Source organism: Ailuropoda melanoleuca, chromosome 15 (assembly GCF_002007445.2).
Source record: "Ailuropoda melanoleuca isolate Jingjing chromosome 15, ASM200744v2, whole genome shotgun sequence".
In the NCBI taxonomy this organism is placed as follows: Eukaryota; Metazoa; Chordata; class Mammalia; order Carnivora; family Ursidae; genus Ailuropoda; species Ailuropoda melanoleuca.
In genome coordinates, this window is record NC_048232.1 from 33,179,322 (window position 1) to 33,191,816 (window position 12,495).

The following is a 12,495-nucleotide window of genomic DNA, read 5'->3' on the forward strand; positions in this document are numbered from 1 at the left end:
ATGGTTTTTCTCTCAGAAACACTGCAATGCTTAAACACACAGCTGTCACCTCCCTGCCCCAATTTCTGAAATTCATCTGAACATGTTTACTCCTGGGCCTTTATGCCAGCCAGACCACAGAACATGAGGTGGTCCTAAAAACTAACGCACAGAGCCTAACTAAGCAAGACAAAAATGAAGGGCTGGACTAGCAAAGGGTATGCCATTTTAGCATATAGATAAAGTGACACTCCAACACTCCCACACACATAACAAAAGACACCGCCCAATACAACCATCTTACCTACTCTAAAAAATTTTAACTGTGAGATCAGAATCAACTTTCTAGGGCCAGCAGGGTGCCAGGAACTTTAAAGCTACATGAGATTTAGAGACTACCAGGAACTGTATCTCCTCCTATCTTTACAGGATTTGAACCAAACACTCTTCTGAGTCACTAGCTCCCATCACTTTTTCTCTTTCTCCAAAACAAGCTCCTTCCCCAACCCCCACGCCTCTTCAACCCCAGAGGAGGTCGTCTCGGTCTTGCTCTAGCTGATTGTAGGACAAAGCAACGCAGGTGGAGGAAATGAAGGCTTCACACTTGAGACCCCCGGAAACCAAGTTTCTATTAAAAGTCCCCACCTCCCACCCTTAAAAGCCAGGAAGCTGCTGCTTTTAAGGATAAGCGATGCAGAGCTGGCAGAAATGTCAAGAAGTCAGTAGAGGGAAGCTAAAAACTTTGAGGGGAGGTAAATGCTCTCTTAACCAAATATACAAAGAATGAAGGATAACAGTTACCTGAGCACTCAGAAATTAGAATGAGGGGCGCCTGGGTGGCACAGCGGTTAAGCGTCTGCCTTCAGCTCAGGGCGTGATCCCGGCGTTATGGGATCGAGCCCCACATCAGGCTCCTCTGCTATGAGCCTGCTTCTTCCTCTCCCACTCCCCCTGCTTGTGTTCCCTCTCTCACTGGCTGTCTCTATCTCTGTCAAATAAATAAATAAAAATCTTTAAAAAAAAAAAAAAAAAAGAAATTAGAATGAGCGCTAGGAGAGCAGATTCTTTTCACCCGTAAAATATATCTGTATCTATATCTATCTATATATTTTTAATGTAAGTTCTATGCCCAATGTGGGGCTCGAACTCAAGACCCAAATCTCGTGCTCTACCGACTGAGTCAGCCAGGCCCCCCGCCTGTAATATTTTAAAATTCAGGTTTCTGGTTTCACCCCAAACTAATAAATCTGAATCTCAAAAGGAAGAGCTTAGAGGGATGTATTTTAAAAAGGGTCCCCTGGTGACCCTTATGTACAGCTATAGTTGGGAACAACTGCAAATGGCTATGAGAAAGCATAGACCAAAAACAAACAAACAAATAAATAATAAAAATAAAAATATATACAAATAAATAAGTCTGTCTGTCTATCTATCTATCTCACCAAGTCCAAGCAAAGTTGCCTCTCCACTCCAGTTTTCCCCCAAAAGCACCAGGGCCTTCCAAAAAAAGTTTATGCTTCCTACCAACAGGGTATCTCAGCCACAGGGACATGAGGGGGGAAAGAAAGCTATTAAGAAATCACAGGTGGCTCTAAGGAGCACACCTGTCTTGCCTGCCTTCATAGAATTCAAGTACAGGAACAGAGAGACTTCGTACAAGGGAGTTCAATACAGGAAAAACATGCCAAAACAAGATCAGGGAACTTAGGTATGTGGGGGAAAGACAGAGGCAACTAGGTTCAAGCACATGAAGGTGGTTTTTTTCCTTTGCCCCCTGCAGAAATAATACGGAGTACAAGGGGAAATATCAACAAAGTAGAGAACAGATAGGATTTGTCTTAAGGCTTATGTGTTTTGTGCTCATTCACTTAAAGCACTAAAGAGGTCCAACACATAAGGCCTCTCTCATCTTACAGCTCTCTTCACCTCTAGTTGCACTTCCTCAACTACCTCATACCTAAGCATGAACATGGTAGTGAAAATTCTGTAACTGTCTCTTCTACTCTATACCTCAATGAACTCCTCACCCCATACTTTTAAAATCCAGACAGCAAGCACTTCAAACATAGTATCTTTCTCAGTAACACATCTTCCCTGCTAGGGATTTAAAGATTCAGTATTTGACATGAATTTCAAGTGTAAAATACCCTGAAAATACATTTCTATTTCTGTCATAAGAATCTGCTCTAGGGATGAGAAGGTAAAATTTGGTTTAAAAAATGTGAGAAAAGAGCAACAGAGGAAAGGGAAGGTATGAAAGGAGTAAATATTGTCTAGATCTTAACAAGACACCTCTGATTTTATGAAAAACAGGGCCTTTCATAGTGCCTGGCTGGCTCAGTCAGTAGAGCATATGACTCTTGATCTCAGGGTTATAAATTTGAGTCCCAGATTGGGGGTAGAGATTACTTAAAAAATAAAAAAACTTAACAAAACAGGGCCTTTGCTAGTTTGCAAACATTACCACCAAATGTCCCCCTATAAAATATCTCCCAATCTGATGCCCTTCCTCATTCCCATTCCTATCTCTAAAATACTACCGGATTTTATGTGACCTCCTTCGGCTATCAGGCATGAAAAGCAACTTTGCTACTAAAAATGAATACATAAGAAAACAAACTGTCATGTAATTACTAAATTTTACTTGAAAAAAAAAACTTGAGGGGCGCCTGGGTGGCACAGCGGTTAAGCGTCTGCCTTTGGCTCAGGGCGTGATCCCGGCGTTGTGGGATCGAGCCCCACGTCAGGCTCCTCTGCTGGGAGCCTGCTTCTTCCTCTCCCACTCCCCCTGCTTGTGTTCCCTCTCTCGCTGGCTATCTCTATCTCTGTCAACTAAATAAATAAAATCTTTAAAAAAAAAAAAAACAAAAAAACAAAACTTGAATTGAACCTGTATATATTTTCTTTTTTATTTTTTTAAAAGATTTTATTTATTTGAGATAGAGTGCACGTGTGCACACCCACACAAGCGGGGAGTGGGGTTAGAGGGAAAGGGAGAAACAGATTCCTCGTTGAGCAGGGAGCCCAATGCAGGGTTCAATCCCGTCCTGGGATTATGACCTGAGCCGAAGGCAAACACTCAACCGACTGAGCCACCCAGGGGCCCCATGAACCCATATATATTTTCAAAAATAAAATGTTATTTCTCCTTATCAATGTCAGCCCAAAGAACACTATCAGCAAAGTGTTAGCCTCTCAAGTATTAAAATACATCTTGAACATCCTTATATTGCTACAGCTCTCAGACCACAAAGAGCCTTTGAACACCAAAACTTCTTACCCCACCCAAAAGCTAGAAATACACATACACCAGAAACAAACCAAAACAAAAAAACACCCCATAGTTTTTTCTCCCATACATATTCTGAAGGATGGATAGACTTGGATTCAGAAAGTGAGTTCACATTTCATGACAGACAGGGAGAGTATTTGAGAGCAATCAGACAGATATTAGATACTGCTATGCTTAGAAAAGCCAGGCCAGCTACTGGGTTGCCCCCAAATTAGACAGATACTGGTCACCCCCAAATTAGAGATACAACCAGATATACAATCAGATATATTTACAAGTAAATTTTAAAAATTATTTACCTTATATACCATGGGTGGAACTGTTTTTTTTTTTTTTTTAAACTGACACTCAAGAGAATGATCCCATCTCAAGAACTTGGCTGGCAGAAAACAACTAAATGTATTTAAAAGTAAAACAGACTCATTCCCCTCCTTTTCCAGGCTGTATTTACTCTTGGGAAAAAAACTACAGGGGGACCACAAACAGGCATAAAACTTGTTTTTTTTATCAAGTCATCAGTTCTGACATGTTAGAAGGAATGCAAAGACGTAAGTGGGGGGCGGGATATTGAGCAAGAAGGATAGAAAAGAGAGTGCATTTTTTTTCTTACTACAAACTTTCTTACCTCTATTTATTTGGATTCAAACTCAATGTATAAAATCATGGAAAAAAATAAAATGAAAAGGTGAAAGATCCTTAGTGTTTTCAACCATGCACTCTAGGGAAGTATAACCCTCTACCGGAAACTTCTCAAAGACCCAACTTATAGTAAACAGGGCAAAACACCAGCCATAAATGGTAACAAAGCATCAAAATTTTCATCTTGCTACTACAAATTTTTAAAGCTTTTCCTCTTAAAGTGTTCAATTTATATTCCTAACATTTCTATCCAATTTTTTCCTCATACAGAGCTAGTAAAAACTGTGTTTAAGGGTTAGAACATAGAGTGGGAGGGTAGAAGAAGAAACTGAGCAAAGAAAAACCTGACTCCTATTTCTCAAGTTAAAATTAGAATACATTTTCAAGAGCCCTGGGCAGGACAGAGAAAAATTCCATTCTGCCCCTTTGCTCTTCCAAATTCCTATAGCCAAGTGGCTCAACAGCAGTTGAATGGCACACATAATGACATCATTGATTGTAACTATAATAGAAGGGAGTGAGAAGAGCGGGTTGGGGGGGAGTGGGAAGGGAGGGAGGTGAAGATGTATTTGTGTTACAGACAAAAGACAAGTTCTGTTCCTCAGCAGGGACAAATGAAGAACCAGATGAGGGGATAAACTGAGGTCAGAGAGTTTTCCCTATTGTTTCCTCTTTAAACAGCTCCTTCACCACTCCCTCAAGGTTTGTCTCAGTGGGCGGGTGGAGAAACAGTTTTTATCTTAGGAGAGAGGGCAGAAAAAAAGGCCAAATATTAATTTTCAAATTATTATTAATTAGAAGATTTAAAGGACTGGTTAAATTTTAGTTGGGCCCCAAAATGCTGCAAGAAATGCTGAAACCTATGTGGGTTTGGATCTTAGTTCTCCCTGAAATTCATCCTGACAGTTACTTTCAACTACCTCTATTTACTAAACACACACACCCCATTCTTATTGGTTAATGTAAGTTAAAAGAATACAATTTTTCAGGTGGAAGAAGCATTTTTGGGAAAAATGACAATGTAGGATGAGGGGCGGGGGTAGTCCCCCCAAATTCTTGCTCAATGAAATACTCAATGAAATGTCTAAGAAGATCTACACTGAAGTTTTTCCCATCTACAATCCTACTATCTGCATTCTCTTGGTCTCACGGGACCCCATGAAAAAGGGAAGTAGAGAATTAAGTGGTGTACTTGGCCTAGGTACCGCTACTTGAGTATACTTTGGATGGAAAAGAATCCAAAACCACTTAGCAGGCTACTTCTCCAACTTATCTTGGGATCTAAATCTTCTACCACTACCCCTTAATAAAAAACATTCTACCAAACTTCTCACCATAGTTTATGGTTTTTCAGGTTCTTACGGTACCATGTTGGCAATGTCCCATACATGGCCCCACAGCTCTTCCCTTGGAAAAGGTTTACATACACATACCTCAACTCTAACAATTATAGACCCTCTGAGAAAGCTGGTGACCAACTTCTAAATCCATAATGTGAACTTCCTTCTCTCCACATTCCTCTATACCAAAACCCACTGCTGAAGTTTCGAGAAAAACAAACATCTCTTCATTTATTTCAGAAGGAAGGAATTCCCTTCAGTGGAAGGGAATACAGACAGAATCAAATAGGCCTTACAGAAGAATGAATGGAGACCAGCCTACTATCAGTTAGCCACAGTGAAATCTATATGCTAGGAGACACTGGTGCTCTCCTGTGCTTGGAACTGACTCTCTGTCACAGCTTTCTTCTTTGATATCTCAACAGGTTTCAGTGACAAGATCCTCATAAATAAGGAAAGTCCAATATCTCTCTCACTCTGAAGTGATGCATCCCCAAGCAATGGTGAGCAAAAATACATACTTACATGAAAGGGTCATGAAACTAATCACTGCAGCCACCCAAGAATCTTCTAGCTACCAGCCTCAACAAGATAATGATCAATGAAGAGATATTTAACTTTTTAACCTTTTTATATTCTTTTTTCTTAAACATTTAATTTATTTATTTGACAGAGAGAACATAAGCAGGGGAAACACAGTGGAAGGGGGAGAGGCAGGCTCCCCACTTAGCAGGGAGCCCAATGTGGGGCTCAATCCCAGGACCCTGGGGTCACGAACTGAGCTGAAGGCAGACACTTAACTGACTGAGCCACCTAGGTGCCCCCTTTTTATATTCTGACACCGTATAACACAGATCACAATCATTAGAGAAGAAAACTGGCAAAGATCACAACGCAGGAAAAGCAGCCTTTAGGGTTTATAGTCCTTAAGATAACCCATTAGAACAATTACCTTAACACGAGCTACAAATAGGGAAAGCGCAATAATATTCCAGTAGAGAAGCAGGGAAGATGTACTAAGGTAAACAGGGATAAAAGATGTCTATATTTTCTACTACTAATCAAGAACCAAGAAGCAGTAACACATGCCCCTCACATTCTCAGGGAGGGAAAAAGAGTATACACCACATTCCAGTTTTCTACTTAGTGTCTGGGCTTGGGTTTTGTTTTGTTTTTAATACTGACTTAACTGGATGTCCTATAACTTCCTAAAGTATCAAGTTTCACATTCCCAAATATGCCAATGTTTGGGGTGGGGGGGAATGAAAACAAAACAATCCAAATTAGCTATATCAGTTTACACCATAACTCTAAGCCCAGATTTAGTTTTTATAAAACTAATGTCCTATGATCATCATCTATTAACTGAGCTGGCTTCCCATCAATTCCCTCTATCCATCTCTCACTCCTTTCAAAGATGAGTTTTTTATGTGCCAAGCCAAGTCCTGTCCTTCACCAAAAGGACTAACTCAAACACCACTTCTCTTGGGAGGCATGGAAAACTGACAGAGAGAAGGAAAAACAAAACAAAACAAAACAAAAAAAAACAACCAGTCAAGCACAAGACTGAAAACCTAGCTGGTGATCAATCAGAACCAACCAGGCAGAGGTTATTTATCCGGGTTTTGTTTTGTTTGAGGGGGTGGGAGGTTTCTCAGCCCATAGTCACCATGAGGCTTGTATGAGAAAAGGCATGCCATTCTACCCGCAAATAGTCCAAAGAGTTGGAGGGGACAATTTACAGCCTCTTGTGTAAAAAATGTCTATAAATGCCAGTGCCATTCTTTGCCCTGTCACTTCCCATTATCCTAAACCAACAGGATTCTATTCACTGAGACCTGAGTTGGAAACATGAACGGACAGGCCTTTCTCGGGCAGGGGGAAAGGAGGAAGATGATTGAGGCAGGGGGGGCGGGGGGAGACAGCCAGATTTCTTGAAGTTTCTGTGTACTGCCTAACATGTATAGTATACTAGTGGAACTAAAAGCTGAAATATATGAGCAGTCTGGCAGAAGTCAGCCTAGGAAGAATAACAGTGATTTGATAGCCTCAAATTTGTAATATGCTCAGATGTGAATCTAAAATATAAAGAAAAGATGACCAGACTATAACACACACAAATCAGTCATAAACACTATTGATCCACGGCTCACTTCCTCTCGCACACTTTCTCTTTAATCATATACACTGGTCTGCAGAGGAATCTACCAAAGAGAAATCGCAAGAAATCTGGGCCGTAAGTTGGATCAAGCAAACAGAAATCCCATACAACAGATGTGACAGGAGGGGGATTTCTCATTGCCCTTTTCGGGATACTAGGAAGAAGAGAAATCTCTACACTACCTGCTAACCTCCACTATTTGCATCTTATCTAACTGAAACAGATCTGTGCCTAGAGAATTGTAAAACTTAAAGACAGGTGACCAAATTATATAGGAGGAGGCTATACTGGAACCCAGGATGAGGTGGGCACAGTATACTGACCCAGCTGTTCCATAAATACAAACTTAATCATGTCACTAACCTAGGCCAACCAAATACTAGGTAGCAAATCATCTCTTGTGATAGAGAACAGTTAAATACAAGATTTTGAACCAAACAACTCTCACTGAGAATGTAGCCAGTTGCGATTTCACGATTTGGATCTAGAACAACTAAGTTCTGGGGGAAAAAGTTACTTTAAAAAAAGAACAATTTGGGGCGCCTGGGTGGCACAGCGGTTAAGCGTCTGCCTTCGGCTCAGGGCGTGATCCCGGCATTATGGGATCGAGCCCCACATCAGGCTCCTCCGCTATGAGCCTGCTTCTTCCTCTCCCATTCCCCCTGCTTGTGTTCCCTCTCGCTGGCTGTCTCTATGTCTGTCGAGTAAATAAATAAAAATCTTTTAAAAAATAAATAAATAAATAAAAAATTAAAAAAGAACAATTCCTTTTTTTATCTCTTACTACACCCTTTCCTCCAATTTCTCTCCTTCCACATTCACTCTGAAATTGCTTATATTCTACAGGCACTAAAAATATTCTACAGGCTACAGAAACAGTGGTATGTAGTCTGATCAAGGATTTCTATGCCACTTCAAGTGTGAAAACTGTACAGAGATTTAAGTTAGGCTTGAATTGCCTAATATACATGCAGCTATTTAAATTAATTTAAAATTTCAGTTCACATTAGCTACATTTCAAGTAATCAATAATGACATGTGGCTAATGACTACTGTATTAGATAACACAGACTTATTCAAAGGAACAATATTCTGTAGAATATTTCCAACATCACAGAAAGTTCTACTGGACAGTGGTGGACACCAAAATATCAGCATTTCTGGGACATTTTAATGGTTTATGGGGCAAAGTAGAGCAAACTGTTGAAATCAGGATGATTCTGAAAATCAGGATTTATGATCAATGCAAACGGAATCTATGCTCAAAGAGAATATCTCAAAAAGTCGAAAGTCTCCAAGCAAAGTGGTCCCTGGAAGAAATACACCATACACCATACATACACCAGTACAGTGCTACTCAAAATGTGATCTGCCTCCTGGTGCCGATCCCCAAAGTGTTTACCAGTCTGCAAGAACTCCAGAAACTGTGAGTGCTTGGAAACTTCCAGAGTAACTTAACACTGCTGTGACATTTTTACTGTATTTTACAAAAGTACCACTCTGCAATGAATTAGAAAAAAAAATTTTTAAAGTAAGCTCTCTGCCCAGTGTGGGGCTTGAATTCACTCACGGCCCTGAGATCAAGAGTCTCACGTTCTATCAACTGAGCCAGCCAGGAGCCCCGACAAATTACAAATTAAAAAAAACAGTCTTGGGACCCCTGGGTGGCTCAGTTAGTTAAGCGTCTGCCTTTGGCTCAGTTCATGATCCCAGGTCCTGGGACTGAGTCCCACATCAGGCTCCTTGCTCAGCAGGGAGCCTGCTTTTCTCTCTGCCTGCCGCTCCCCCTGCTTGTGCTTGCTCTCTATTTCTCTCTGACAAATAAATAAAATCTTAAACTTAAGAAACAAACTAGTTTTTTTTTGTTTTTTTTTTTAAAGATTTTATTTTTTATTTATTCGACAGAGATAGAGACAGCCAGTGAGAGAGGGAACACAAGCAGGGGGAGTGGGAGAGGAAGAAGCAGGCTCATAGCAGAGGAGCCTGATGTGGGGCTCGATCCCATAACGCCGGGATCACGCCCTGAGCCGAAGGCAGACGCTTAACCACTGTGCCACCCAGGCGCCCCAAGAAACAAACTAGTTTTTTGCTACAGAATTTGAGAAGCACTACTCTAGAACATATGTATGGCAATTCAGAGTTTTACCAATTACCATTATCTGATTACAACCCTTCAGAGATTTATTATTTTTTAAATTTATTTTGTTTAGTAATCTTTACACCTAGCATGGGGCTGGAACTCACAACCCCAAGATCAAGAGTCACACACTTCACCACCGGAACCAGCCACGCACCCCAACCCTTCAGAGACTTAAAATGGGAAATGAAGGGGCGCCTGGGTGGCACAGCGGTTGAGCGTCTGCCTTCGGCTCAGGGCGTAATCCTGGCGTTATGGGATCGAGCCCCACATCAGGCTCCTCCGCTATGAGCCTGCTTCTTCCTCTCCCACTCTCCCTGCTTGTGTTCCCTCTCTCACTGGCTGTCTCTATCTCTGTCGAATAAATAAATAAAATCTTTAAAAAAAAAAAAAAGGGGGGAAATGAAATCTTATCAATGATCAACTAAAACACGGAAGTTAATTGACACAATTAAAGGTATAAAGTCAGAACTGAACTAAGAAGAAAGTGAGCATTTATTAAGGGTCAAGGTGTCAGTATGTTAGATAATTTCATATTCACAATTACTTACTCTTCACAAACACAGTGTTAGGTATTATTTCCAGTTTTATAGATGAGGACCAAAGAAGTTTAGTAATTTGCTCAAAGTCACAAAACTAATAAATGTATCTCTTCATGCTTTACTTAGCTTATGGACTAAAAATGAAATCAAGTCAAATATGGAGAAAGAGTCTAAGGAAGTGAAGTGAAAAGGCTAATATCCCTGTAATGAAATACTATGAAAACAACTCAGATGGGCAGTATAAAGTGAGGGGCAAATTCATCTTAGTAAAGTGTCCATATGAGCTGCACAGTTGGAGATATGATGTTCAATTTTGTTAATTTTGATGGAACACATACAATTCTCTACAGTGAGTTACTGCTGAGATTCTCAGACACCTAGTCTTAAAAGAAGACAGATGAGAACTGGGGCCACAGATCCAAGCACCCTTCCCCTTAGCAATCTAACAAAACACAAATGACTTGGTTTACAGTATATTCTTCCCAATTAAGCTGCATGTGCTTTAAGAATCATATACTCTGGGGCGCCTGGGTGGCACAGCGGTTAAGCGTCTGCCTTTGGCTCAGGGCGTGATCCTGACGTTATGGGATCGAGCCCCACGTCAGGCTCCTCTTCTGTGAGCCTGCTTCTTCCTCTCCCACTCCCCCTGCTTGTGTTCCCTCTCTCACTGGCTGTCTCTATCTCTGTCAAATAAATAAATAAAATCTTTGAAAAAAAAAAAAAAAGAATCATATACTCTGTCTACTCTCAACTCCTGAATTTTTTAAAATTTCACATGAACTAGCAAATATTCCTACTGATCAAGCTGGGCATAAAGACCTAATGTTATGCTTCTGGTAAACATAAAAAAATGTAACCTAAAAGGAAAATGGAGCAGTTGCGTATAGGGTTAGAAGTCCCACTGGGGCATAAGTTGTTTACACTTTTTAGTGCTCAGTTTTTCTCCTGAGCAAAAATGTTAACAACTACTGTCAAGACAGTGTTTTCCAATGGATTTTAGAGAGCTAAATGCTTCCATACTCAGTGGGAAATAATGACCTTTTAAAAAAGTTTATGTATGTATGTGTGTATGTATGTACAGCCCAAGATCAAGAGTCACACGCTTTTCCAAATGAGCCAGCCAAGCGCCCCAATGACTTTTTTCTTTTGATAGTTCTTCTGGTTTGAAGTAGTATTCCCTTAACCCTGCCCCGACTTCAACAACCAAGAAACATGCTTTCATTCTCACAGAACACAGATTAGTAAGAGACCACCTGCTCAAGGCAAACAGGAGAATCCTCAGCATTTACTTCAACGGCACGTGCCTGGCAAAACTACAAACACAATAATGCCCTATAGAATTCATCACTCCACACAGCATGGTGTCTAAATCACCTTGCTTAATAAACTCAATAATGTCAGTTAGTACAGGGGCAGAAAGAATGAAATAACTTTCTCGTTTTTGTTCCAAAGAACCTTCAAATTTTGTTTCTAGGTACCTTCTGACCCAAAGACAGAATTTTCTTCCCCTGTTTCCATTAAGACTATATTAGAGGGGCGCCTGGGTGGCTCAGTCCGTTGAGCACCTGCCTTCAGCTTGGGTCATGATTCTAGGGTCATGGGATTGAGCCCTGCATCAGCAGGGAGTCTGCTTCTCCCTTTCCCTCTGCCCCTCCCCCTGCTCATGCTCGCACGTGCCCTCTCTCTCTCAAATAAATAAAGTCTTTAAAAATTTTTAAAAAGACTACATTAGAAGTTAAAGTAGATGTAGTAAGTTTTTAACATCACTGATTACAACATCTTAACCAAGAGAAATACAGACCATGTTCTAACAGCTTGGGTGGAAGCTATGAAGAAAGTCTGCAGGGGAAAAAAAAATTCGCTATGTGAAATAATTCCTATAATGTAATCAATAGCGAGAGGAGGTGATAGTCAAAGGACTTCATGAAATGAAGTGCTGAATGTGAACAGCTGCTATATTCTCAGGACAGTCATTTTCAGCCTATGTAGCCCCCAAGCCGCTCTAAGGTGGCAAAAACAGTACTTTACCTTTCTGGAGATTGAAGAGACATTCAAACCAAATCTTTGAGCTCTTTCCTTTAGTTTATCCAGGTTAACCTAAAAAACACAGGAGGAAAAACCCGTATTTAAAAAAAATTTAAAACAGAAAATACAAAAGGCAGAAATTACAGTCCAAAGCTAAGAGTTCAAACAAGCCTACAATATCAAAGATACCCTATATGCCACATCAGGACACTAAGCAGCACCCATCCATGCCACTAATTATTAAAAGACCTTCTGGAATGCAGTAAAAGATTCAACCCAGCCTCCTTTGTTCATCAAAGGTGGCAAGAGCCTAAAGGGGGTTTAAGATCAAAGTAGGCCAAACACTGCTTAAAAAAGCAAATATCTAAATAATCACCTCC

General features: G+C 40.5%; 1 protein-coding gene across 3 annotated transcripts in view; it reads right to left on the reverse strand.

The window, feature by feature from the left end:
- Positions 1-12,495, reverse strand: part of SARNP (SAP domain containing ribonucleoprotein) — a 52,230-nt gene that overhangs the window by 17,237 nt on the left and 22,498 nt on the right. For all 3 annotated transcript variants that reach the window (XR_004620752.1, XM_019793130.2, XM_002930318.4), the window contains exon 9: positions 12,119-12,187. Coding sequence is in view for 2 of the 3 variants with exons in the window: in XM_019793130.2 (XP_019648689.1) it covers positions 12,119-12,187 (69 nt within the window). In the remaining variant the exon portion in view is untranslated. The remainder of the gene's footprint in view (positions 1-12,118; positions 12,188-12,495) is intronic.